Source organism: Oryctolagus cuniculus, chromosome 5 (genome assembly GCF_051225735.1).
Source record: "Oryctolagus cuniculus isolate XC-2025 breed Fujian yellow rabbit chromosome 5, ASM5122573v1, whole genome shotgun sequence".
In the NCBI taxonomy this organism is placed as follows: Eukaryota; Metazoa; Chordata; class Mammalia; order Lagomorpha; family Leporidae; genus Oryctolagus; species Oryctolagus cuniculus.
The window spans coordinates 117,816,084-117,844,030 of NC_142871.1; the positions used below are offsets into that span (position 1 = coordinate 117,816,084).

The following is a 27,947-nucleotide window of genomic DNA, read 5'->3' on the forward strand; positions in this document are numbered from 1 at the left end:
AATAGTTGTAAATCCTGTCACCAAAACTTATTGTAAACTCTTCTACCTGGGTGGTTAGTCTCTGTAAGTGGGAAAATTTAGCTGCTCCTATGTTGCTTTTTTGAAAATAAGTTTCAATCTCTAGATCATTTTTAACCTGATTTGGTTTTACCCCGGGTACTTTTATTCTATTACTTCACTGATAACAAAAAGAATCTAAACACAAAAAGAAAAAGAGACCAACAATTTCAAACCAGCTGATATTGGAGGAAGGAGGAAATATAAGTCATAATTCGTCTTGATTTTGTAATCATCCACACATTTTCTTTGGACTCTGTGTACCAGGTTACATTCTAGGCTTTGCACATACATTAATTCATTAGATTCTCACAAAACCTTAATAAAATCACAGATGTTGTAATTCCCATTTTGTAGATGAGGAGATGAGGTAGCAAGAGGTAAAGTAATTTGCTTATAGTCATAGAGGTTGTAGAGATATTAAATGGTATAGCTGTTATTTGACTCAGACAGAGTCCAGAGTAGTCCGAACACCCACAGCTTTATCTTGTGTTGAGGTGAGTTGGATATCACCTGAAGACTATTAGCCCTGATTTTCATCCAGGGGATTTGTTTGTGCATTAGAGAGCACACAGTTTTACAAGAAGATTTATTTTGAAATTCTTGACCAGTCAAGCTAATCAAAACAATAAGTTCAATTTATGCATTTTGATGCAACTATAGATATAGTTATATTTATATCTCTAACTGTAACTATAGATATAGATATGGAAAGAAGATTCTGTAAAGCTGCAGATTTATACAAAAAGAGAACAGACTACAACTCAGAAATAGATTCAGGAATGCTAAATCTGTTTTAACATTGGATGATAAACATGGCTAGGATTATATATAGTTTGCTGACTGATTCTTCATAAATGTATACTTCTATTCCAGGCTTTAAAAATATTTTATTTTACTTATTTTTTGAGATAATTTTTTAAAAATTTGTTTGATTGGCAAAGTTCCACACATACACACACACACACACACACACAGAATGAGAGAGCGAGAGCGAGAGCGAGAGCGAGAGCGAGAGAAAGAAAGAAATCTTCCGAGCCGGCGCCGTGGCTCAATAGGCTAATCCTCCACCTTGCGGCGCCGGCACACCGGGTTCGAGTCCCGGTTGGGGCGCCGGATTCTGTCCCGGTTGCCCCTCTTCCAGGCCAGCTCTCTGCTATGGCCAGGGAGTGCAGTGGAGGATGGCCCAGGTGCTTGGGCCCTGCACCCCATGGGAGACCAGGAAAAGCACCTGGCTCCTGGCTCCTGCCAGGATCAGCGCGGTGCGCCGGCTGCAGCGGCGGCCATTGGAGGGTGAACCAACGGCAAAAAGGAAGACCTTTCTCTCTCTGTCTCTCTCTCTCACTGTCCACTCTGCCTGTAAAAAAAAAAAAAAAAAAAAAAAAAAAAAAAAAAAAAAAAAGAAATCTTCCATCTGCTAGTTCATGCCCCAAATGGCCACAACAGCTGGGTCTGGTCCAGGCAAAAGCCAGGAGCCATGAGCTTCTTTCAGGTTTTTCACATGGGTGCAGGGATCCAAGGACTTGAACCATCTTCCACTGCTTTCCAAGGCATATTAGCAGGGAGCTGGATTGAAAGAGGAATAGCCAGGACTCAAACTGGCATGCATATGAAATGCCAACATTATAGACAATGGCTTAATCCACTATGTCACAGTGCCAGCCTCCAGATTACATATTTTTAATTTACATTATTGTCAAAGGCTTATTGGCTCCACTACACAAAGAGTTCAACAGATAAAAAGTAAAAAGACCATAGTCCAGCAGAAGAACAGGCATGAGCTATATACAATAATCAAAGGCAGGTTTTCAACTTCATTCATATACATTAAATTTTAAAACAGTCAAAACATTATTAAAACGATAGGAGTATATAATTCCTATCAATTTGTTTGACAAGTATTTAAAATATAGTTTGATAAAAAACAGGGTTTTCATTTGTTTAGAGATTCCAAAATGATATAATTGTAGAAACACAAGTGTTAAATTTATAGTTGCATCAAAATGCATAAATTGAACTTATTGTTTTGATTAGCTTGACTGGTCAAGAATTTAAAAATGAATATATAACTTATTGAAAAGTACACATTTTGTGAATGTATGTGTATAAATTCAGACTTTAGATATGTGTATTTAAATTGTATTCTGAAGGGTATGAATTTGGCATTATCTTATTCATCTGGGTTTTACATAGGTTTGTTCTCTTCTATTTGCATAATCAAGACATAATAGTTTTTTATGAAAAAGAGATGTGGTCTGTGAAAATCACATGCAGACATTTTGATTCCTGCTGTTCTGGGGGTAGAAAAATCCTGTTTAGATGGCAGCAGTCTTATTAGGATGAGGGATGAGGAAGGAGTCAGCCATTTGAGGTGTGAAATAGGATGTCAGCTGGCACCCAGATCTGTCAAGTCCATTTCTCTCACCAAGCTGGAGTTCTGAGAACTATCTCCTCCACCTTGTGGGAGAAGGATTGGAGGTTGTCCTGGCTGGAGTGGTCCCGCCAGGCAGGATCCACACGGCTACATCTTTCCAATGTCTTTCCAGATGATTGCTCTCATTTCATTTGGGAAGCCTGCTAAGAGTATCAGCCAGGGAGATGGGGAATGTGGAGGAGGCAGGCAAGACAACATTTTATGAGCAGTGAAATTTCTATATGTGGTTAACAGTCCTTCACTGTGATGCAAAATCCCCTGGTACCATGGTCTGACTTAGTCATTCATCAGTCTCAGGGTTTGGCTTCTTTATTTAGAAACAAAACAAAAACAAGAATTGATAATGTCTAAAATCCATTATTAGTTTTTTAAACTTTTATTTAATAAATATAAATTTCCAAAGTATAACTTCTGGATTATAGTAGCTTTTTCCCCCCATAACCTCCTTCCCATCCACAACCATCCCATCTCCCACTCCCTCTCCCATCCCATTCTTCATCAAGATTAATTTTTAATTATCTTTATATACAGACGATCAAATTGGTATATACTAAGTAAAGATTTCAACAGTTTGCACCCACACAGATACACAAAGTATAGAGTACTGTTTGAGTACTAGTTTTACCGTTAATTCACATAGTACAATGCGTTAAGGACAGAGATCCTACATAGGGAGCAAGAATACAGTGACTCCCATTGTTGATTTAACAATCAATGCTCTTATTTATGACTTCAGTAATCACCGAGGCTCTTGTCATGAGCTGCCAAAGCTATGGAAGCCTCTTGAGTTCACAAACTCCAACCTTATTTAGACAAGACCATAATCAAAGTGGAAGTTCTTTCCTCCCTTCAGAGAAAGGTACCTTCTTCTTTGATGGCCCGTTATTTCTGCTGGGATCTCACTCACAGAGATCTTTCATTTAGGTCATTTTTCTTTTTCTTTTTTTTGCCAGAGTGTCTTGGCTTTCCATGCCTGAAATACTCTCATGGACTTTTCAGCCAGATCCAAATGCCTTAATGGCTGATTCTGAGGCCAGAATGCTGTTTAGGGCATCTGCCATTCTATGAGTCTGCTATGTATCCTGCTTCCCATGTTGGATCACTCTCTCCTTTTCAATTCTATCAGTTATTATTAGCAGTCACTAGTCTTGTTTGTGTGATCCCTTTGACTCTTCATCCTATCATTATGATAAATTATGAACTGAAACTGATCACTTGGACTAGTGAGATGGCATTGGTACATGCCACCTTGATGGGATTGAATTGGAATCCCCTGGCATGTTTCTAGCTCTACCATTAGGGGTAAGTCCGATTGAGCATGTTCCAAACTGTACATCTCCTCCCTCTCTTATTCCCACTCTTATATTTAACAGAGTTCACTTTCCAGTTAAATTTGAACACCTAAGAATAATTGTTTGTTAATTAAAGAGTTCAACCAATAGTATTAAGTAGAACAAAAAAATACTAAAAGGAATAAAATAGTAAGTTGTTCTTCGACAATCAGGACAAGGGCTGATCAAGTCACTGTTTCTCATAGTGTCCATTTTACTTCTACATGTTTCCTTCTAGGTGCTCAGCTAGTTGTCACAGATCAGGGAGAGCATATGATATTTGTCCCTTTGGGACTGGCTTAATTCACTCAGCATAATGTTTTCCAGATTCCTCCATCTTGTTGAAAATGACTGGATTTCATTGTTTTTGACTGCTGTATAGTATTCTGTAGAGTACATGTCCCATAATTTCTTTATCCAGTCTACTGTTGATGGGCATTTGGGTTGGTTCCAGGTCTTAGCTATTGTGAATTGAGCTGCAATAAACATTAAGGTGCAGACAGCATGTTTGTTTGCCAATTTAATTTCCTTTGGGTAAATTCCAAGGAGTTGGATGGCTGGGTTGTATGGTAGGGTTATCTTCAGGTTTCTAAGGGATCTCCAGACTGACTTCCATAGTGGCTTAACCAGTTTGCATTCCCACCAACAGTGGGTTAGTGTCCCTTTTCCCCCACATCCTTGCCAGCATCTGTTGTTAGTTGATTTCTATATGTAAGCCATTCTAACCAGGGTGAGGTGAAACCTCATTGTGGTTTTGATTTGCATTTCCCTGATTGCTAGTGATCCTGAACATTTTTTCATGTGTCTGTTGGCCCTTTGGATTTCCTCTTTTGAAAAATGTCTATTGAGGTCCTTGGCCCATCTCTTAAGTGGGTTGTTTGTTTTGATGTTGTGGAGTTTCTTGATTTCTTTGTAGATTCTGGTTATTAATCCATTATCTGTTTCATAGTTTGCAAATATTTTTTCCCATTTCTGTTGGTTGCCGCTTCCCTTTCCTGACTGTTTCTTTTGCAGTGCAGAAACTTCTCAATTTTATGCAATCCCAAATGTTAATTTTGTCTTTGACTGCCTGTGCCTCCGGAGTCTTTTCCAAGAATTCTTTGCCTGTGCCTGTATCTTGCAGGGTTTCTCCAATGTTCTCTAATAATTTGATGGTATTGGGTCATAGATTTAGATCTTTAATCCATGTTGAGTGGAGTTTTGTGTAAGGTATAAGGTAGGTGTCTTGCTTCATGATTCTGCATGTGGAAATCCAGTTTTCCTAGCACCATTTGTTGAATAGACTGTCCTTGCTCTAGGAATTGGTTTTAGATCCTTATTCGAATATAAATTGGCTGTAGATGTTTGAATTGATTTCTGGTGTTTCTATTCTGTTCCATTGGTCTCTCCATCTGTTTCTGTACCAGTTCCATGCTATTTTGATTATAACTGCCTGTAGTATGTCCTGAAATCTGGTACTGTGATGCCTCCGGCTTTGTTTTTGTTGGACAAGATTGCTTTAGCTATTCGAGGTCTCCTGTGCCTCCATATGAATTTCAGCATCATTTTTTCCAGATCTGAGAAGAAGGTCTTTGGTGTTTTGATTGGTATTGCATTCTAGCTATAAATTGTTTTTGAGAGAATGGATATTTTGACGATATTGATTCTTCCAATCCATGAGCATGTAGATTTTTCCATTTTTTGGTATCTTCTTCTATTTCTTTCTTTAAGGTTTTGTAATTTTCATCGTAGAGATCTTTAACGTCCTTGGTTAAGTTTATTCCAAGGTATTTGATTGTTTTTGTGGCTATTGTGAATGGGATTGATCTTAGAAGTTCTTTCTCAGCCATGGCATTGCCTATGTATACAAAGGCTGTTGATTTCTGTGCATTGATTTTATATCCTGCTACTTTACCAAACTCTTCTATGAGTTCCAATAGTCTCTTAGTAGACTTCTTTGGATCCCCTAAATAAAGAATCATATCGTCTGGGAAGTTTTCTGCTAGTATCTCACTAAAAAGGCCTCCTAATCCTTTCTCTTTCTCCGTGCCTTCAGGAACTCCTAGAATCCCAATGTTGGATTTTTTAATAGTATCCTGTAGATTCTCAACAATATTTTTCAGATTTCTAATTTCCTCTTCTTGTCTTTGGTTTGACTGTATACTTTCCTGTGCTCTGTCTCCTAAGTCTGATATTCTCTCTTCTGCCTCACTGATTCTGTTTTTAAGGCTTTCAACTGTTTTTTATTTGTTCTATTGAATTCTTCATTTCATTTTGATTTCTCTTCAATATCTCAATTTCACGTTCTATTAAATTCCTTATATAATTTTGATTCCTCCTTAAGAGTTCATTTTCATGACAGAGATTTTTTGTCATGTTCTGCATTGATTTCAGTAGTTTATCCATTTGTTTTTGGTTACTTCTGAACAATCTTACCATAAATTTTTTGAGTTCCATTTCTTCTATCTTGCCGTCTTCATAATCTTATATTGATGTGCCATGTTGTTTTGGGAGCATCATGTTGTCTTCCTTGTTCTTGTTTCTTTGGTTGTTGCGTTTGTTGTTAGGCATTTGTAATTGGACTGTCTGCTTTCAGTGACTCTCTAGAGGCTTGTGGTGGGTGTAGCCAGAGAGCTCTCTTCAGTTCTTCAAGGTTAAGGGTGTGCCTAAGGTGACACACCCAGGTTTGGCATGGTAAATCTCTCTCTCTCTCTCTCTCTCTCTCTCTCTCTCTTAAATAAGAAGTGAAGTGATTCTGCTCAGCTGAGCTCTTTTCCTCAATGGTGATCAGTGCCTGAAGGCTAACCCCAGTGGGTATAATATTCATGTGCTCTGTCCCAAGGACCACACAAAGGATCTGTGCAGTCCTCAGTGTAAGCTGATTCCCCTGCTATGTCTCTCACCAGGTAGCCAGGGCTACCTGAGCTTATGGCGTCTCCCACCAAGACTACTCAAGTCTCAGCCACACTGTGAGTTCTCCCACATACCCTCATTTTTTTTTTTTTTTTCACAGTCGTGGTTCAGAAACTCCACACATTCACCAGGTCTTAGTCTCCTGTTATTACTCCCCACCAGAGTCAGGTTTTTCTGTTTGGCTGGTTGCCAGGCTGGCACAGCTGTTACATATGTCCAAAATGGTGCCAACTCTATCAGCTCGTAAACTTTTTTAAGGTGATAGGAGAGAGAGAATTGTGTCCATACTGTCCTTTTTATTTTTTATCTCCTCTAGTTAAGTGGTGCACTTTCCCACATGGGGCTTCAAGCCTTGTTCCCTCTAGGCTCTTCTTGCCACTTTTCCACCAGTGTCTTGGGCTACTGCGGTTTTGTCTCACCTCTTTTTCCAGCACTGGTGTGGAGACTCTTGGCAGCTGGGGTCCTGAGCCGTGGACACCCATGCCCTCCACGTAGATCTACCGTGTCCCTCTAATTATGAAAGAATTTCCTCTACCATTTTTTCCCTAATTCTTCCCCGAGATTACACTATCTTCACTTCTATTAATCTGTCTTCTCCTGGACTATCAGTAAGCTCCCTCCCTATTCTGCCATCTTGGCTTGGCTTTTATCTTTATAATAAGTCTCTGTGGCTTAGTGAAGTGTCTGGTCTTTTAGTGAATACCCAGAAGCATGTGCTGAGTGTGGCAAGGGAGCTCTGTTCAGTGCTTGAGGGTGAAGTGAGTATCCAAGGTGATACCCACATACTACATTGTAAATCTATCATCATTTTTTTTACAGAGGGGAGGATTTGATCAGCTCTGTTGGCATAACTCACCCTCACCCCCTCTCCTCTAAGGTGACCAATGTCCAGGCTCTAATCCTAGGGGATGCAACATTCATCTACACTGCCACAAGGACAACACAAAGGATATATGCAGTCCTCAGTGTGAGCATGAATCCTGCAACTGTATACACACCCCAGACAAGTAGGGAAGCCCCAAAAGTGTGGAGCTGCCCAGAGACCCAGCCACACCTTCACCCTCCCACACAGCCACAGTATTTATATAGTCCCAGTACAGAAGGCTCCCACAATCATGGGACACTGAGGATCCACTCTACTCTGCCAGTCCGTCCCATCCAGAGCCAGCCACCTGTGATGTGCTGGGAGGCTGGGGACACCTCACATTCCTATGTGGGAGCCCAGTTTCCTGTTAGTCCTTCTATCCAGACTCAGATGTCTCCTCTTGGCTGGGTACGTGGACACAAGCAGGTACAGCTGTTACATATGTCCAAAATATCATCTGCACTCTCTCAGCTAGCTGCAGGGGGCTATTGTCAGTGGGTTGGGGAGAGAGAAACCTGCCCCTTTGTTCCTCTAGTTGGCAGTATACTGTCCCTCACAGGGCTCCAGCTGGACTCATGCCAGGCTTTCCCTGCAGCTATACCACCAGTGGCTTGAAGTGCTGCAGTCTGGTCTCACATCACTCTCCAAAGCTGGTCTGAGGCTCTTGGCTGCTGGGGTCCTGTGTCATGTCTGTTTTCATGCTGCACATCCACACCCTCCATGTAGATCCACGGTGTCCCTGTAACTTCCCTGGAAGTTGCACTGCAGTTTTCTTCCTATCTCTTCCCTGAGATTGCACTCTCTCCACATTTTTTTAAAACTATCTCCCCTAGACTAGAGTAGTCAGCTCCCTCTAGCCATAACTCTGATGCTATTTTATACTATTCCAAAGTTCATATCCATTTGGGTCATCTGTGACATATATCTTTTACACTTTGAGGTGTAGAAAAAATTAAGGATCCCTGAAGACCCCTTAGATTGTATGAGATGAATAAGTTCATGTCACATATTCATTTTAATAAGTGTTCAAAAGAAAGTCTCATGAAATGTGGAACACCCCAAGGCAAATTGTTCTTAAATCCAACATTGAGTGGATGGTCTACATGCAGCAAAGAGAATGGAAGGTGGCAGTGTGTGGAAACTGGCCCTTCTTTCCTGAAGTCCTCACTCTTTAAGGGACTGTGAAGAAGATTGATTATTCCTTTATGCACAGACAATACAATTGGCTATTTTTAGCCTTTCTAGTGCACAAACTTGATCACTGGGTTTTATCATTGACCATACTGCTGTGGTTTATAACAATTGTTAATTTTCTGGGTCATGACCAACTTTGCCATGTTGGGCATACATATACAAACAGAAATATATTTATGTTGTACATTTAGAGTTTGAGCTTAGTACATTAAATTTTAAAGAATCTTCTTAAAACAGGAAACCTAATACATGTACATGGCTGGATTTTCACTGGAAAACTGGAAACATTTGATTTTGATACCGAGTACATTGATAGGTAAGCATGTTTGTTTTTGTGTTTAACTAGTTATGCACTTGGGTATGGTGGTAGCTTCATGAAAACAGCTTTCCTGATAGCAATAAATCGCAAGCAGTTGACCCAGAATTGCTGTTTTCCTCATTGCAGTTCATGGTCTTTCATAAGCTGGACTTCAGCAAACTTTGGTAATATAATTGCAACTGGTTGATCAGGTTGGTTCATTCATTTACTGACAACTAGTCACTCTGGGCTCAGTGTGAATTACACCGAAATTGCATCTGAATTTTCTTCTTTAATTTTTTTATTCTCCCCCCGACCTTGTTTCTCAGTCCAAAGTAAATTCTTATAAGTACCATATGCTACCAATTGTGCCCAAAGTAAATTTTTTTTTTTTTTTTGGACAGGCAGAGTGGACAGTGAGAGAGAGAGAGACAGAGAGAAAGGCCTTCCTTTGCCGTTGGTTCACCCTCCAGTGGCCGCCGCGGCCAGTGCGCTGCGGCCGGCGCACTGCGCTGATCCAATGGCAGGAGCCAGGTACTTATCCTGGTCTCCCATGGGGTGCAGGGCCCAAGCACTTGGGCCATCCTCCACTGCACTCCCTGGCCACAGCAGAGAGCTGGCCTGGAAGAGGGGCAACCAGGACAGAATCCGGCGCCCTGACCGGGACTAGAACCCGGAGTGCCGGCGCCACAAGGTGGAGGATTAGCCTATTGAGCCACAGCGCCGGCCCCAAAGTAAATTCTTGTGCCCAAAGTAAATTCTTTAAAAATTATGTATAAACCTCAAAGCTCATTAGAATTGACTTTTTTGGTTGTTATTTTTGTACATTTGGAAATTCTGCTAGTGGGATCAGAGGAAAATGAGGACAGAGGTACCATAAGCTATTGGACTTCTAATGTTTTCTGGGAATAGCTAGGAGGTCAACATGACTTTTACAAGAGACATCTTAAGAAGATGTCACTATTACCTCACCCATGCTAGGGAGAAGAAAACTAGATTGGGTACTGAAGTTGTGGATTTTGTGGGGGCATTTTAATATTTCATTTCAACAAATGAAATAATTGTAGTGGGGCTTTCTAAGGTAGAAGGAACATAATCTCATTAAGCACTCAGCTAGGTAGGTTCTATACACTGTGTCTAATTTCATTCACCTCTGGACAGGTTGAAGGTATTCTCTCTTTTGCCCTGACTCCCTGATTCTGCCATATTTAAAGAAAAATGTGATTTGACTCCTCTCTGGATCTAAATTCCTGGCATTAAGTAATTGTTAACTTGTCTTATAAGGAAATTACCCTTTCTGCTAGGGATAGAGACCCAAAGTAAAACCTTGACAATGTGCCATATCCACTACTTGGTTCCATCTCAATCTTGGTCTGAGATTCAGCCTTAGAAAGGGGGAATAAAGGTGTAAAATCCACAAAAGTGCCACATAGAACCAATGTAATTAGCATGGATATGATGAAGATTTTCTTGAGAAAGGAGAAATGCTCCCTCTGCAGTGTGAAGTGTGGACCACGAGTTCACCTCTACCGTCTGGCTGAGAATTTGATGGACATAACCTTTGGGCATAATAGTCCTCATACGTCTACAACACTGCCTGGTAAATCCTGAGGTGGATGTTCCAACCACGTTTGTTCTAACTTTCACCAGGAATATTTACTAGAGAACTGCCCTATTGTTTCCTATCTTTTGTTTGCATTTTTAAATCCAGCCCACTGGTCTTGGAATCTCAAAGAGACAGATGGGTCACTCCTTGCTCTCTTGTAAACCGGCAGACAGGAAGCTGGTGAGTATCTTCTTTTTCTTGCCAACATATGTACTTTTCAGTGCTTCCTCATGAATAGAACACATACATATAAATCTGTTTTAAAATATGAATTACAACTGTTGATTGCCTTTATCTTTAGACCCCCTGCAAAAGACACATGAATTGATTCAAAATGCAAATTGAAGTGGATTCTTAAAAATATCTGAGAAAAAAATCTAGTATTTATTAGGAGTTGCCCTAATGCCCTCCATTTAGGTCATCCAATAATCTTGAGTATGTTTGGCTATTAGTCTCACTTTATAGATGAGGAAACTGAGGCACTGAGAGGTTAAGGAACTTCTTCAAGTTTCACAGAAAGTAAGTGGCAGACCTGGAATTTAAATTCTGTCTAAATAACAAACCTCTAGAATTCATGCTCTTAGCAACTCTACTATGTTCACTAGAATAACTACGATTATTTTTAAAATGAACGTCTACTCAGTTCAGACAACTGATGTGTTTTGTTTTACTTCAATCTGTATTAGGTGGATTAATTTTTGAGGTTATTATTGTAAGAATTATACTCTTTGACTTAGCTTTTGGTACTAGTATTTTTATAAAGATTTCATTTATTTATTGGAGAGGTAGATTTACAGACAGAAAAAGGGAGAGAAAGAGAGAAAGGTCTTTAATCTGCTAGTTCATTCCCCAAATGGCCATAATGTCCAGAGCTTGGCCCATCCAAAGCCAGGAGCTTCTTCTGGGTCTCCCACATGGGTGCAGGGGTCCAAGCACTTGGGCCATCTTCTACTGCTTTCCCAGCCACAGCAGAGAGCTGGATCAGAAGAGGAACAATTGCGATACAAACTGCTGTCTGTATGGGATGCAGGTACTGTAGGCAGAGGCTTAGCCTACTATGCCACAGCACCAGCCCCGGTACTGGTATTTAGTAGAGTCAATTTCTATGAGACAGTTTCTTCATGATATCTTCAATTTATCAGGTCAATTTTGTCTTTTTTTTTTGGCTTTATACTTGATAGTAGATCTTTTTGAATAAAGGGTTTCCTGTAGTTGTCAAATAACAGATTTTGGAAAGACAGGATCAAATGGAGATTAGGAGTAAGCTAAATTTTATCTCTTACACTTGTGTATATCTGACAGATAGCTTATTAACTGATAACACTAATTCGTATTACACAAAGCATTTGCCCCAGTGAGTTCATTATATCTCAGTACCTATCAACATTTTCCCACTAATTTGCCTCTTGTGTTGTGTTTTACATTTCTGGTTAAACAAGTCACAACTTCTGTAATGAGTTGTCTGGTGATTGTAACTTTTGTTTGCTTTTCCATAGCTATCCTATTCAGGAAGACCATGGTCTTGGGACTCTACAGTGTCGTGTAGAAGGGGACTACATTGGTTAGAGAAGTAACATACTTTTAAAGTCTTATCCATTTCTCAGTATCCCCCCCCTCCAAAAAAAAATCAGAAACTGATTCTCATGAGGATAATAATAATAACTATCGTTTGAGAACTTCCTGCAAAACACTGTACAAGGCAGGCTGTATAAAAACTAATTTAATCTTCAACAGTAAATGAATTATTTTTACTTTATAGGTGAGAAAACTGAAACTAATAACTAGAGTATTAGGATTTAAATTATGCTTGGTCTAACTCCAAGCCTGGCTCTCACTTGTTATGCAACAGTACATTTATCCTTGTGATTAAGTCTTTACTGCTGATGGCACTAAGGCTGTCAGGTGTTTATTTTGGGCAATCTTAAAGAAATTATAGGTTTGGATAGTAACTTGATGACATTAGTGTCTTTGGGTTTATGGTAGCACTAGCCCGACCTAGGGATTCAGGAAGATTTCTGTATTAATGTCTGTTTCTTTGTGTTGCAGGTTCCCAAAATGTTAGTTTCTCAGTATTTAACAAAGGAAAGTAAGTATCTGAGAGTAGGGAAATCTGTCATCATCTTATACTATCCACCCTTCTCATTTTGCTTACTTTCTTCAACCTTTTATCCTGGGAAATTTCAAGCATATACAAATAATGAAACTGCATGTGCCTTCTTGATTTCTTTTACTGGGTGAATATAATGGTGTCCCATGCAGTCATCTGTAGGCAAGGTAAGTGTTTCAGAGTGGTGACGATACAGAATTTTTGGAATTACTTCTTTAGCAACTGGAAAGTACTGAGCTTAAACTGTCGTAAGTCTCATGAGGCATATAGTTTGATAAAATGCCTTGTCCTCATTCTAGGAAATGCCTTCTTCAAGATGGAATGGGTCCACATCTTGTCAACCTTTGGAGAGATCATCTATAATTCAAAATTCCTCTGTGTCTCACCTCATGTGTTCTACTGTATAATTTGCCTGGCATTTTCCTTGCAAGTTCATTGCCTCTCTGATACTAATTTTATTGTGACTAACACATTAACTATAGCTACATAACTCAGAATATAGAGATCATCTCACCCCTTTAAAAGAAAATATCTTGAGAATCTGTCATAGGCCAGCTCCGTATCAGGCCATTTTAAGTTCATCATTCCATTTAATGCTTGTTATATGGGTATTATTCTTATACAATAATTTTATAGATAAGAAAATAAACTTGAACCCATTTGTGTTGTTCCTCTAGTCATCAAAAGGATCAAACTATTCTAAAGATCACTAACACTATTAGAAACTATAGTCTATAACTGTAAAATCTATTTATAAGCTGTGTCAAACTACTCTAAATGATGCTAGCAGTTAGTTCACTATTAGTTCACTATCTTCCTTTCAGGAGACCAATTTAAAAAATGCTATTTCAGATATGTTTTCATTCAAAACACAACTTTTTATTTTTTGAAGGTCAATGGTACACAAGAATGCATGGCTGATCAGTGCTAAGCAGGACCTCTTCCTGTATCAGACACACTCAGGTACTATTTTCCTTTATTCTGTACTCCCCCATCATGCCTCACCCCTTGCTTTCCTTCTGCTATTTCTGTTTGACCATTAACACCTGAAACTGTTTCTATAGTCATGGATGGTCTTTTGGCTTTTGTTGAGATTAAGTTGCCTGTTTCATTGTCAGCTTTAGTCACCGTATTAAAAGAGGTTTGATCATAGATATCTATAGAAAGTAAGCAGATAAAGATAATGAAAGAAATGGGAATTATGCCTTCTCATGTGTTCTGAAAAATAACAGAAAAGTGGTGACACTTAAAAATCTGAAAGCAAATCTTTCCAGTTGTTCAAACACCCCATATCTAAGCATTTTTTCAATCATTTATGACTTACTTATATGGGTGCTAAGTTATTACATTGCCATATGATGATGAGTAAACCGTCATACTAAAAAGTAAATGCTGGGGCTGGTGCTGTGGTGGAGTAAGCTAAACCCTCTGCCTGTGGCACCAACATCCCATATGGGTGCTTGTTCATGTCTTGGCTGCTCCTCTTTTGATCCAGCTCTCTGCTTATGGCCTGGGAGTGCAGTGGAAGATGGCTCAAGTGCTTGGACCCCTGCACCCATGTGGGAGACCCAGAAGAGGCTCCTGGCTCCTGGCTTTGGATCAGCCCAGCTCCGGCCATTGTGGCCAATTGGGGAGTGAACCAGTGGATGGAAGACCTCTCTCTCTCTCTCCCTCTCCCTCTCCCTCTCCTTCTCTCTCTGTTTAACTCTGACTTTCAAATAAAACAAATAAATCTTTAAAAAAAAGTTCATAGAAATAGAAGTAATTGATAAGTCTGGATGTATATTTTTTTAAATCTATACCTACTTTATTTTATTTCTTTAAAGATTTATTTTTATTTATTTAAAAGGCAGAGTTACAGAGAGAGAGGGAGAGAGAGAGAAAGAGAGATAGAGAGAGAGAGAGGTCTTCCATGTGCTGGTTCACTCCCTAGTTGGCTGCAATGGCCAGAGCTGTGCCCATCTGAAGCCAGGAGCCAGAAGCTTCTTCTGGGTCTCCCACGCGGGTGCAGGGGCCCAAGGACTTGGGCCATCCTCCACTGCCCTCCCAGGACATAGCAGAGAGTTGGATCAAAAGTGGAGCAGCTGGGACTCGAATCTGCGCCCATATGGGATGCTGGCACTGCAGGTGGCAGCTTTACCCACTACACCAAAATGCCGGCCCCTGCATGAACTTTTTGAAAGACCCTCATATTTTATATTTTCAGGGCCAATGTCATCTTGAGAAGAGGATTCCAAGGTCAGAGATTTTACATAGCAGAGGAGGCTGTGGGAAAAGGAGAGGTGGCTAATCAAAAGGACCCTGAACTGAATTCAGGGTTTGGCATTCAATCACTAGCTGTGCTTGGTTGAGCCATTTAGCCTTTCTGAGCATCAATTAAATATCTATAAAATGGACAAAGTTGTGTTTGCCCTTCTAACCTGAAAAGTTGTCTAAAGAAGCACAAGAACAAGAATGTTGGGGTTCATTCAATATTTTCCCTCCTGCTCATTTATACATTTATTTATTACCAGTTTCTGCCAGTTTTACCTCTTATATATTTCTGATACAATGTATTCACTTTATATGTCCCGCCACTACCTAATTCTGCAGCCCTTCATCTCTTGCATATTACATGGTTTCTACAAGGCTCCCCACCTGTTATTTGTTACCTGCTGGTACAGGTTCTGTGCACCTGCCACCATTTTCCACATCAAGCACAAACCTGCATTGCAGCATTGCAGCCTCCAGTGGCTTCCCATCCCTTGCAAAGAGGCCTAAGCTTCTGATCTCTTCTTTTCCTCTCTAGCTGCATCTCTCCCTCTCTCTTGCATATTCCAGCAACTGTCATATGCACATGCAATTCCCCACACTCAGGATATATAGTTTGTTTATTTACTTATTTACTTTAAAGCAAGATTTATTGAAGTCAGAAACCTCCTGCCACAGCAGTCAGGAGGGGGTTCCAAGAGAGGAAGGTTTATTTTATTTATTTGAAAGAGTTATAGACAGAGGTAGAGCCAGAGAGAGAGAAGTCTTCCATCAGTTGGTTCACTCCCCAAATGACTGCAACAGCTAGAGATGAGCTGATCCAAAACCAGGAGCCAGGAGCTTCTTCCAGGTCTCCCATGCAGGTGCAGGGGCCCAAGTACATGGGCCATCCTCCACTGCTTTCCCAGGCTTCAATAGAGAGCTGAATTGAAAGAGGAGAAGCCAGGACTTGAACTGGGGCCTTAACCTGCTGCACCACAGCGCCGGCCCCATCACTTGCTTTAAATTTCCCCACTTCCCCTCACTTGGCCAGTTCTAATTCATCCTTTAAGAGGAAGCACAGATGCTGTCTCCAGAAATTTCCTTCTACTTCTCTATTCCCCCCAACCCTATTACTAAACTTTTTCATTCTTCTTCTTTTTTTTTAAGATTATTTATTTGAGAGGAAGAGTGGTAGACAGAGACATGGAGAGACAGAGTGGTCTTCCATCTGCTGTTTCACTCCTCAAATGGCTGCAACAGCCAGAGCTGAGCCAATCCAAAGCCAGGAGCCAGGAACTTCTTCTAGGTCTCCCATATGGGTACAAGGGCCCAAGCACTTGGGCCAAATTCTATTGCTTTCCCAGGCCATAGCGGAGAGTTGGATTGGAAGTGGAGCAGCCAGGACTCAAACCAGTGCCCATATGGGATGCCAGCACTTCAGGAGATGGCTTTGCCTGCTACGCCACAGTGCCAGCCCCAACTTCTCTGTTCTTTCTTATACCCTAACTTCACCAACACAAGTTTTATAATTAGTGTTCCTACCTTTTGCCATACTGATCTCCTTGAGGACAGGAACTACTTTGTATGCATCTTTATATCCCTGCTGCCATATACTAGGTGCTCTGTGAAAGTCAAAAAGAATTATAAAATATCCATAACTATGTTGAAAGCTTAAGAACTTTATAAATCATTTTGTCTGTGGTCTGTGAAGTTTTGAATGCATAACAGAAGATTGTATTAATCTCTACATGATGCCTATACAAAATTTCAATGTCAATGTGAAAAAAAAACAATGAAGAATTATAAAGGAGTGGGTTAAAAGAAGGTGGTTATTATCAGTGTTGAATTTTGATATTGAGTGTGGAGGATCAATCTTTGCCCCTGCGTTGCCTCTGCTTTGTCTCATGGGCAAAAGCATTAGGAAACATCTTTATAGAATGCACAGTTTGAAGTAGCAACCATTCATGATGCATACCTTCAGTTTATCAGGGAGCACAAGTTTTCTTCCCCTTGGAGGGAATAAAACACAGAACTGTCAATGTTTGATCATAGGACAGGAAAGGACGAGACAGAATTAAATTCTTGGGGATCTGTCGTATATTATGTTGGGGGGTTTCAAATCATTAGAAGCAACATGAAAGGTGACAAGTGCATGTATGTAAAAACAGACATAGCAGGGTAAGCGTGGAAGGGCATTTATCACACTGTGGGGGCCCGAGGACCAAGAGGGCTCACAAGAGTGCCTATTCCAAAGAAAACATTTGGAAGCCCAATTGGAAGAGACATGGAAGAGTCACTTATAGAAGTGACTGATGGCAATCAGTCAGTAATCTGCACCACCTTGTCAGAGTGCACAGCATTAAATAGCAAACAATAAAAGCAAGCGTCATTGGTAGTCGCGGTCAAAGCAGCTGAGCGCCAGTGCTCTACAATAACAAGGCGATTGACTCAAGGACTCGAGTCACAGCTGCAGTCAGCTTACATTTGCCTTTCCCACCAGATTCTACTCAAGATGTTTACCCTGTGTAAGATGTTTACCCTGTAGGGGCGCCTATCCCGGCAGCCACCATCTCCGTCTCCCCTGGGCACACAATGCTCTTTCTCATGGGGCAGGGCTGCCTCATGAGCCTTCCTGTGGGCTTCCTGCTTAGAGCAAACTGCAGATTCAAAAAGGTAACTTGAGGCATTGCCAATCCAAAGTTGATGTATCCATATGTAACCACTGTTCCCTAAGCTATAAATAGAGTCTCTAAGGTCAAGGGTTAAATTTTCCAAGAGGCACCACAGTGTGTAGAGGCTTTTGTTGATACTACTAGTGACTGCATTTCCCCTTCCTTTCAAATGTTGATCCTATGTAGTATACATTGATATATAATTATATATATATATCATATAGTATAAAGTGGCTATTTCTGGGAAAAAATCCAACTGTTGCTGGACTTAGAAACTTAAGGTAAGAAATAAATTACAATTGCTTCTATTATTATCTGGGTCATATTCTGGTCTTTATATGGGAGCTTATTTTGTTTTGAACTCTTGCAGAAATACTCTCGGTGTTTCCAGAAACTGGGAGCATTGGGGGAAGAACAGATGTCACAATTACGGGTGACTTCTTTGACAATTCTGCTCAGGTTACTATTGCAGGTAACTGTTGAAATGGCTAATAGTTCAGTTTGAAAAGCTGTAGGAGATTGTATGTATGTATTTCTTCTGGTCTGGGGAATGTGGAAGGAGGCAGGACTCATCTCTTCTGACTAATTATGCCACCCTGCTCTGAGGTGTTTCACCTGTGTTCAGTTGCGATCAGACGGGATTTCATTCCTGCTGCTCTACAAATGTAGAACAGCAACAGAATGTCCTGTGGCCATGCTCACTGTACGTGAGGAATCCTCTCTGCTATTTCCATTAAGGGAGTGAAGAAAAGGCAGAAGTACAACTGCCTTCATGAAAGTCCACTCTCTCAACCCTTCCCCCCCTTAGAAGAAGTGGGTGGGCATCTGCTGTGCAGTTTCTTCTGGAATGTCCCTCCCACCTTGGCAAACCCTTTTGTGGTACCTGTCTAGAACCTTCTGTTCTGCCAGGTGGGATGCTCCTGTAGTTGGTGTAAGACAGTGGGCTCACACTGCCCTGTCACACTTTCCTTCCCAGCCGAGCCCAGTGGGTTAGTGCACCCCAGCGGATGCCACTGCACTGCTTGGTTTCTTTCTGATTTCTGTAACCTGACCTGTGCTCCACTATCTGCACTCTCCCTTTCTTAGTCTCCTTCAGTTGGGATAACAGCTTTTGATATTCTACGCACATCCAGCTCTTTGCCTTAGAACACAGGCCTGTCTACCTTAGTCTGGCCCTGCTATGACATCTACATGTCTCTCTCTATTTGTATCTGTGAAACTTTTGAATTCTCCTTAGGCATTCCATGTGATGTTCGACACGTGTCTTCCAGGAAGATTGAGTGTACCACCAGGCCTCCAGGAAAAGGTGCAAGACTCACTCCTCCTCAGGCAGGTAAGGAGGCCATCAGAACTGTTTAGTGAAACTCCAGTTAGACTTTTAACCATGAGTGGTTGGGGAGTAGAAGTAAAAGCATTTGAGGTTTGTCACCTCTGTGTGTCTGGTTAGTTCAGTGAGCCCTGTCCATAACACCATTGTCAAGGTTTTCATAACAGGGAGGCACTTGCTTTGCTCTGATGCCTTCCAGTACCATACCTTTATCTCTGGTCAGACGTATGGCCAGGGATTCGGGGGAGACCATGATCCTGAAAGCCTAACTGCCATCAAGACACTGTTAAAGTTGCTGGTGGACACACACAAACTGCTCCCTGCTTACCACGGGTCAGTTGCATGCCCATTATCCACTAAGAAAGAATCAGTAGTGTGTTCTTCCATGCTGATCACAATGCCATGAGATTATGCTGCAGCGTGAAGCACATTGGTATGCCTTTAAATGTTTTTACTTGCCGGTGGGCATATGTCTGCTGCTTAGAAAAGTAGTGGTGGATTGTGACGTTACCACCAGTTTATGCCTAAAGTAGGCAGAATGGAGGAGACCAGGTGGCAGTTTCCACAGATGCAAGTGGAATGCACAACATTTTCCTGATAAGCATGAGAATGGGAGGTATACGTGTAGTTAGGGATGAAGGGTGGTTGGCATGTTATCCTGCCTGGAACTACAGGTTACCCCCCTGCACACAGGGGCTGATTTAATGGTTAAACTACAGGCAGTGAGCAGAACTCCAGGGGCTCAGTACCTATACATAAAGTTGCCCAGTAGGGGACAAAATCATTCTAAAGAAAGGCCAGTCAGGTGTGAAAATGCATGCAAAGCTGTGGTTTGAGAATTCTCAGGCTCCCCATCTGCAGTTTTGAAAGCTCCCACCCAAGGAAGCAAAACTATGAAAACAAGTAATTGGGAGAATGTGTATTTCACATATCAGGAAACAGTCTGCTCTCTCTGAGCAATTCCTACTCTAGCTATTTGGGTAGTGGTAGGATAATTTCCTTAATGTAGCTGTTTGGGAATTATTTAGAAATTTCCTTTAAGAAGAGTTTTCTGACATTTCTTCCGTGGAAATCTGGGCACATTACTTTGTAAAGTAGTGGTTCTCCACTGGGTGATTTTGCCTCCTGGAGCTCTTGACAATGTCTGGAAATATTTTTGGCTGTTATGCCTGGGGTGGTATTAACAGTAGCTTCCAGGGTAAAGGCCAAGGGGACTGTTAAATATACTGCGATGTAATACAAAGGATGGAGTTATTCAGCTTAAAATGTCAGAAGTGCTGAGATTGATAAACCCTGATTTAAGATAATATTCTTAACATATGCTCTCAATTTTCTGCTTGTGTGTTATCTTTCTCCATTATAGGAGTTAACAGTGATAGTTTAAAAGAACCATACTTATAGCTAGCCTTTATTGAGTGTTTACTATATTTCAGTCTTTTGTATATATCCTGTTTCCATTTGTCCCAGTTTCTATTCTTAGCCCCATTTGATGTATGAGAAATTGAAGACACAGGTGCATTAAGTAACTTCCCCAGAGCTACACATTTCCTTGTAGCAAGTGGCAGAGCTGGAATCAGAACCCATAGCTATGAGTCTGGAGTTTTTAACCCTCAACCTAAGTCAGTATCCAATATTGACTGCACCTGTGCCTTTGGCCACAGGGTTTGCTTAATATAAAACACAAATTTAAAAGTACAGCATCATTTAAAATGCCACTTAACAGCAGCATACCGCATACTTGGCTCTGTGTGCAAGTCCACAAATTAAGACCGTAACTCTTAAAAAATTTAAAGATGGCCAATTTTCTGGGAAAAAGGGTTTTGGGGAATAGAATTTCCAGGCTGAACTGGACCTTCAATGGTACTGAAGTGCACTTATGGCTTTCAGAAACACAAAGACAAGTTGTGTCACAAGCACACAATCACATTGTTCTTCTTGTATTCAACCACAGCATTTGTTTGCTCTTCCACATTTTCTCTAAGACCTGGTCCTCTGCTGTAGGTGCTTAAATTAAAAAGGGATTCCCGCTCTCTCTGGTCCTCTGAGAATATCTGCCCTTACTGTTCCTTAACAAGTCTCTTCTGTTTTCCAGTGTATTTTTACTATCTTCAAAGCTTCTCACGTGACTATCTGGGTTTTGGTCTATTTTCCTTTACAAACAGTACCTGGATTATCTTTCTTGCTGTAATTTGAAATAAAATAATGCTTGAGTCTGGGGAGTACTGCCTCTAGTATTCACAAGCCGTGGATCTCTTCCAGGAAATCGAGGACTTCTTTTTGAAGTTGCAGATGCTGCTGAAGGCTTGGAATTGACTGAAACCACACCTGGGTATAGGTGGCAGATTGTCCCTAATGCCAGTTCTCCAATTAGATTTTGGTCAAAGGAAGGACAGCCTTTCAGGTATGTTGTAGGAAAATTGGAAGTTTGTATAAAAAGCATCTTTATTAGCCTTGGTGAGGCTAGAATAGAGATGAGTAAGACAGTAATATTGGGGCGCCGGATTCTTTCCCGGTTGCCCCTCTTCCAGGCCAGCTCTCTGCTGTGGCCCGGGAAGGCAGTGGAGGATGGCCCAAGTGCTTGGGCCCTGCACCCCATGGGAGACCAGGAAAAGCACCTGGCTCCTGGCTTCGGATCAGCGCGGTGTGCCGGCTGCAGTGCGCCAGCCGTGGCGGCCATTGGAGGGTGAACCAACGGCAAAGGAAGACCTTTCTCTCTGTCTCTCTCACTATGCACTCTGCCTGTCAAAAAAAAAAAAAAAAAAAAAAAAAAGACAGTAATATTGTAATATTGTCAGGAGAGAATTTACAATACCAGCCAATTCAATAACCACAGAACTTGACGGTTCTCAAGGGTTGCCCATGTTAGTGACCAATAGACCCTTTGTAGGTATATGGTTAAATTTTAATTTAGAATTTATATTTCTTACAGCTCAGTTTGTAATCTACTGGTGGGGGTGGGGAGGATTATCACTTGGAACAATGAACTCCGTAGACCAGGAGACTTGATTGATGGCAGGATAAAACTGACTGCAAGTGTGTAGTTGAGAGATCAAACTAACACCTGCCTCATGCCAAGAAAATGCAAGAATTTGCTTTTTGGGAAATGCCCTTTGGGCATATTAGGGAGCAAAGGCGTGGCAGCAATAATCCTATTGGAGCAACCACTCAGTGCTGAGGATCAATCCAATGGCCAGTGTATCCCAAGGGAGGCCCTTACGAGCTCTGTAAGACATTGCTTTCTATAGGAGTGATTACATTAGGATTATGACCTTCATGTTTATCACTTTCCTGTTTATTATCCCTTCAAAGATGTAGCTAGCATTTCCAATATTCTAAAGTGATAAAATGCTCAAAAATTGCTTAGATGAAGTTTCCTTCATGAGTTCTCAGTGTCTATTTAGAGGGATCAATCATTGACCCTGTGACCCATCCTTTCTCCCTGAGAAATCCTTCTGAGTGCTGATTCTTAAATGTGAATTTCAGCCAGGCTATGACTTTTGCCAGGGATTTTAACATTCTTGATCTTGACTCCATTATGGAATGAAAGCCTCTCTTGTTTAGGGAATGTCAAGCCTTGAAGAAATCAATTAGGAAGATAATCTGTGAATAAAGAGCATTTTCTGAAGCCATTCTAACTAGATATTTAATGGGCAATCTATGGTTTTAAAGTGGTGATAATTTGTGATCCATTGTAGCACCTAATAATATACCTATAAGTATATCACAGCTTTTGAGGATCATTCACAACATCCAAAGAAATGCGGTATTCATTGTGCTTGCCTCAAAAGGCAAAGAACATTTTGACTAGTATGGTGGGACTTGAAGAGATGCCCCTTTTAACTGACATTTGAGGAGCAACCAACCTCAATTTCCATTTCTTCTAATTTATTTCTTTCAAATCTAAAGCTTTTATATAAAATATGGCATGTTATTTGGTAAATTTAATATTATTTCATAGGTCTTTAAACTACGAAATGATTCAAGTTTGTAGAAAATGGAATGAAGACTGCTTTGGTGCAACAATTTTTGAAATCCATGCAAATTTTGAAGACCCCCTTACAGTTGTTTTTGAAATTATTTTCAAATTTAAATTTCTAAACAGAATTTATATTAGTGATCTGTAGGTTTTTTTTTTTTAAAAAGTAGAGAATATATTTGTTTATATAGTTTAATCAGTTTTTAACTACATCTCTACATTAATCCACTAGAGTTTAAACATTTAAAAATGGTCTTATTTTCCCCCACTGGGCTAATCCTCCTCCTTGCGGCGCTGGCACACCGGGTTCTAGTCCTGGTCGGGGTGCCGGATTCTGTCCCGGTTGCCCCTCTTCCAGGCCAGCTCTCTGCTGTGGCCAGGGAGTGCAGTGGAGGATGGCCCAAGTGCTTGGGCCCTGCACCCCATGGGAGACCAGGATAAGTACCTGGCTCCTGCCATCGGATCAGTGTGATGCACCGGCCGCTGCGCGCCGGCCGTGGCGGCCATTGGAGGGTGAACCAACGGCAAAAAGGAAATCCTTTCTCTCTGTCTCTCTCTCTCTCTCACTGTCCACTCTGCCTGTCAAAAAATTAAACAAAAAGAAAAAAAAAATGGTCTTATTTTCAAAATATTTTATAAAACTGCCTGCAGTCTTCTTAAGTGTTTCATTTTATGGCTTTCAATTTAAAATGGTTTATACCGTGAGTTGACTCCTCTCTACTTTTTTTTTTTTTCTTTCAATTGGAGAAATGCTGTGCATGTGTTGAGGTCCCTGGTAAGTTCAGAGCAAATTCTAATTGGTGACCTCTTTTTATTTCTAATAATACAAATATTTGCTGTAGATTGAGTTCCTACTGTGATCCTAGACCTGTGCTGGCTGGGATAGGTGTTTTCTCAGCTGAGCCTCCATAGCAGTTCCCACAACATTCCCAAGGATGATGCAGCTGCAAGGAGACATGCACCTAGTGTGAAGAGGTAGATTGGGACATTGAGACTATGCAAGCACTATAGCTCCTTTTAGCCAACTCTGGACAGTTACACAGGGGAAAAAATAAAGCTCAAATCATAGAGGAAAAAAAAGTATAAGGGCAATCATTCGTTAGTTCAGTGATTTAAGCTGTGGTTGCTTTTGTTTGACTTTGTGCTTTTCTGCTTCGCAGAGCACGGCTCAGTGGGTTCTTTGTGGCCCCAGAGACAAACAATTACACATTTTGGATCCAGGCAGACAGCCAAGCTTCCTTGCATTTCAGCTGGTCAGAGGAACCAAGGACTCAGGTATTTACCTTTACCTCATTATCCTTTTCTTTATTACTAGTGCCTCTGAAAAAAGGAAAGAACCAAAGCTTGAAACTCTAATGGTCTACAGATTGTTCTTCATTAGGTGACTGATCAATTACTGAAAAAGAATTTGGCCAAATGTCATGTTACTGTTTCTTGAGCATTTACTGTGAGCCAGGCATCATGCTACATCTTTTCCATGCTTCATCTCTCATCTTCACTGTAGCTCTGTGAGACACATATTTATTTCCGTTTCACAGATGAGGAAATTAAGGTTTAGTAAGACTGGTTGGTCAATCAGGACCATTTGGATAATAAGAGTATATTCAGAATTAAAATCCGGATTTGTCTGATTCTAAAACTTGTGCTGGTAAAGATACAGCCAATCTTGTGTAGGAATTTCCCCATCAACTTTGAAGGATAAGAAAAGATGCCTTGACAAGCACCAAAATTCACCTGCACAGTTGATCAGGAGGTGTTTTTTTTTTTTTTTCCAAATTATTAACATGCTTCTTTGAAGCTTGTGGTGGAATGAGAAGGCCATGCTAAGATGGCTGCTGGCAAGCGAGCATCAGTAACTCGGAATGGCTTTGAAACCCACCTGGCAACAGAGCCTGCCTGGCAACAGGCTGTGATTGGATGGCTTTGGAAACCACATGGCAACGGAGCCTGCCTGGTAACAGGCTGTGATTGGTTAGGGCATAGACTACCCCTTGACCGGATTGGCTACCTTGGCTCTTTAAGCTGCTGTACCAACTGAAATAAGTGAGTCTGCAGGATGCTCGCCTCAGCCTGCTTTCACCCGACTCCCGGGGTCTGTGTGGTGACTCCGCCTCTTGCCCCCACCACGCTCCTCCTCTCAGGAACGAATCCACAGCAACAAAGCTGGTTTGCTAGAGGGTTAAAGAAACATCATGGATTTTGATATGGCCAAGTCATTGCAGGCCCTTCAAAGACCTAATTCTCCACAGTGTCATGTAAACCTAGGGATTTATATTGGCTGGTCCTGCTCTTAACAATGGGACATTGAATATCATTTGAATACTATCCAAATGAGATAGGGAGAGAAAGAGTGAGGCAGAGAGGAGGCATAACTAATCAGAGGACCAAGGTGAGTGGGCTAACTTGCTGAATACGGTAGAACACTTAAAACATCTCCTGTTAGTGGTATCCAGACAATGTTTCAGAAGGAGCGCCTGGAGCTTCATAGCATTCATCCTGATGTGCTTACTTGGGCACAGGTGAAAGTGGCCTCTATCAGGGCTGGCACTGCTGATTGGTTTGACTCTTGGGAGCAGAATGGGGATGAAGGAGCTTGGCAACAGAAGACTCCCAAGTTGAAGCTGTTGAGTGGAGTCCAGTACTACCTGGAAGCAGAGCATGTGGGGATCTCCCCTAGCAAGGGGATGAGGATTGGTGTCCAGATTCATAACACCTGGTTGAATCCTGATGTGGTCAACACTTACCTCCGGGAGAAGCACCAGATCCGAGCCCGAGCCCAGAGACTTCCAGAAATACAGGTCTGTGTCTCTTCCCAGTTCATGAACACTAAACTCTAGAAATAAAAGTCTTACCTGGCCGAAGGACCACTGTCCGGGAGCCAGGGTACCTAAGTAATAATTGTAACTCTGCCACCAATGAAATAGGGTATCTATCCAACATGGTAGTAAAGATGTTTTTTAAAAAATAGCCTATTTATTGAGATTATTTTACTAATTGACTTAGTTTTGGCTATTTAACTTCTAAGTAATTTTTCATTTAGAAACATAGTCCCCAGAGTAAAGGTCCTTCAAACACATGCACACACACATATGTGCACATACATGAACAAACACATAATTTTTTAGGGATGGTAATAAGTGGTTTTTTTTTTGTCATTTTAAACCACCCACTGAATTTGGGGGTTGTTTATTTTACAACAATATAAAAGTCATACAATTGCAGACACACACATACAGCCCAGACTCTCTTTCTGTGTATGTGGTGGCTTGTAAGTCTACTTTCCAAAGGTCATTCTGCGGGTCTCCTTGTTGTGCCCATGTTTTTCTTGAACACATTAATGCAATTTTTGTTCACATTTTGGTGCACAACAATGAATCAGTATGGACCCTACATTCTAAAGTTTACATTTTAATAACAACATGTATGCAGATAACCATAGGACAAAGTATAAAATAATAAGCGACTTAAGGGGTTAAAGAGTATGTAGATTTCACTCTATAGCCAGAGTGTATTCTGCACAATGGGGAGCATGTTGGAAGCAAAGTGGAGACTGAACAAGTCTCCAAGACGGTGTGGCATACCACAGTTATGGCTTATGACGAGCAGGCCACACCATGGGGAAAGCATCTGGTGGGAAGGGATGAACCTGTAAGTCTCATACTCTACAAAAAGGGACATGGATAGATAGGGAGATGGACATGTATGTTATTTTTGGAAAAGATTTCATTAGGTGATAATACTGTGTCCATCAAGATTTCTAGATGACAATGTGTTTTGAACACTGACATTACAGGGAGCAGAAACTTAGCCATGGGTTTGATTCTGGGTTCCAGCTTCCTGAAAAATGCAGACCTTGGGAAAAGGTGATGGCACTTGTAATTGGGTTCCTGTCATACATGTAGGAGACATGGACTGATTTCCTGGCTCCTAGCTTTGTCTGGGCCCAGCCCCAGCTGTTGCAGGCATTTGGGGAGTAAACCAGGAGATAATAGAGCTCTGTCTCTCAAATTTTTAAAAAAAAATATAATGGAAAATAGCAAACTGAGATATATGCCCTGGCTTCCAAGACTGGCTCTCTGGCTTGTTAGCACGTATCATTTAGTCCTGTTTCTCTTGCCTTTTTAGATGTTGAACGTGTCAGGCAGAGGAACATTTTTCCTTACTTGGGACAATGTCTCCAGTCAACCAATCCCTGCAAATGCCACAGCACATCAGGTGGGAACTTCTTCAAATAATCAAGTGTGGGAGAACTAGAGGTGCTCTCTATGGTCACAATAGGCGATCCTTGTATGTTTTTTCTTTTTAATAGATTCAAACAACCCTTGAAGAGCTACTTGCAGTAAAATGCAAACTGGAACCCCATTCAGCTAACATCTTGCTCCGACTTGGATTTGAACAAGGTACTACCTCTCTTTTGACAAACTCTGATCTTTTCCCTCATTGTGTTTTCATACTTTTTTCCTATAAAATGGGAATAATCTCCGTATCTTATCCAAGGTGCTAGCAGAGTTAAATAAAAAATGAAAACTGGATTTGGACACTGAGTGGCCAAGGAAGTAACCATGAGTTCGGAGGGAGGTGGCTTGGTGTGGATGACAGTAGAAAATAAAACAGTCTTCCTAATGCGCCACCTTGTTAGATAGGGCAGAGCACTCCCCAGGTACATCCAATGCTATTCACGGGGACAGGGCATAGAAAACAGGCAGGGAACAGAGAACACTGTACAAATTCATTTATCCCAAAATGCATCTAAAGAAATTATTTATAATAATATTTATTAAGATGTGATAATGTTTTAAAAATGTTTAACTGTCAGTTATTTCAAATTCTTATTATTGTAAAGGGAACAGGCTTTATCTGTTTCATAGACACAATTCTAAGAACATGACCATGACCATACCTTCTTTGCTTCAATAGCTCTGCTGTCCTTTATGAAAGAGGTGCACTCATTTGCCA

The 27,947-nt window shown here is 41.0% G+C and overlaps 1 protein-coding gene across 33 annotated transcripts in view; it reads left to right on the forward strand.

Annotated features, from left to right (window-relative positions):
- PKHD1 (PKHD1 ciliary IPT domain containing fibrocystin/polyductin) overlaps positions 1–27,947 on the forward strand; it is a 524,425-nt gene that overhangs the window by 14,019 nt on the left and 482,459 nt on the right. For 27 of the 33 annotated variants that reach the window (XR_016234007.1, XR_016234005.1, XR_016234006.1 and 24 more), the window contains 12 exons: positions 9,011–9,089; positions 10,783–10,857; positions 12,174–12,238; positions 12,724–12,763; positions 13,677–13,747; positions 18,059–18,160; positions 18,926–19,021; positions 21,275–21,416; positions 24,152–24,266; positions 25,511–25,789; positions 27,117–27,206; positions 27,301–27,391. Coding sequence is in view for 19 of the 33 variants with exons in the window: in XM_089333174.1 (XP_089189300.1) it covers positions 9,011–9,089; positions 10,783–10,857; positions 12,174–12,238; positions 12,724–12,763; positions 13,677–13,747; positions 18,059–18,160; positions 18,926–19,021; positions 21,275–21,416; positions 24,152–24,266; positions 25,511–25,789; positions 27,117–27,206; positions 27,301–27,391 (1,245 nt within the window). In the remaining 14 variants the exon portion in view is untranslated. Of the gene's footprint in view, positions 1–9,010; positions 9,090–10,782; positions 10,858–12,173; positions 12,248–12,723; positions 12,764–13,046; positions 13,748–18,058; positions 18,161–18,925; positions 19,022–21,274; positions 21,417–24,151; positions 24,267–25,510; positions 25,790–27,116; positions 27,207–27,300; positions 27,392–27,947 lie in introns of those variants that run through there. The other 6 variants (XM_089333181.1, XM_089333186.1, XM_089333183.1 and 3 more) reach the window with 3 other exon arrangements.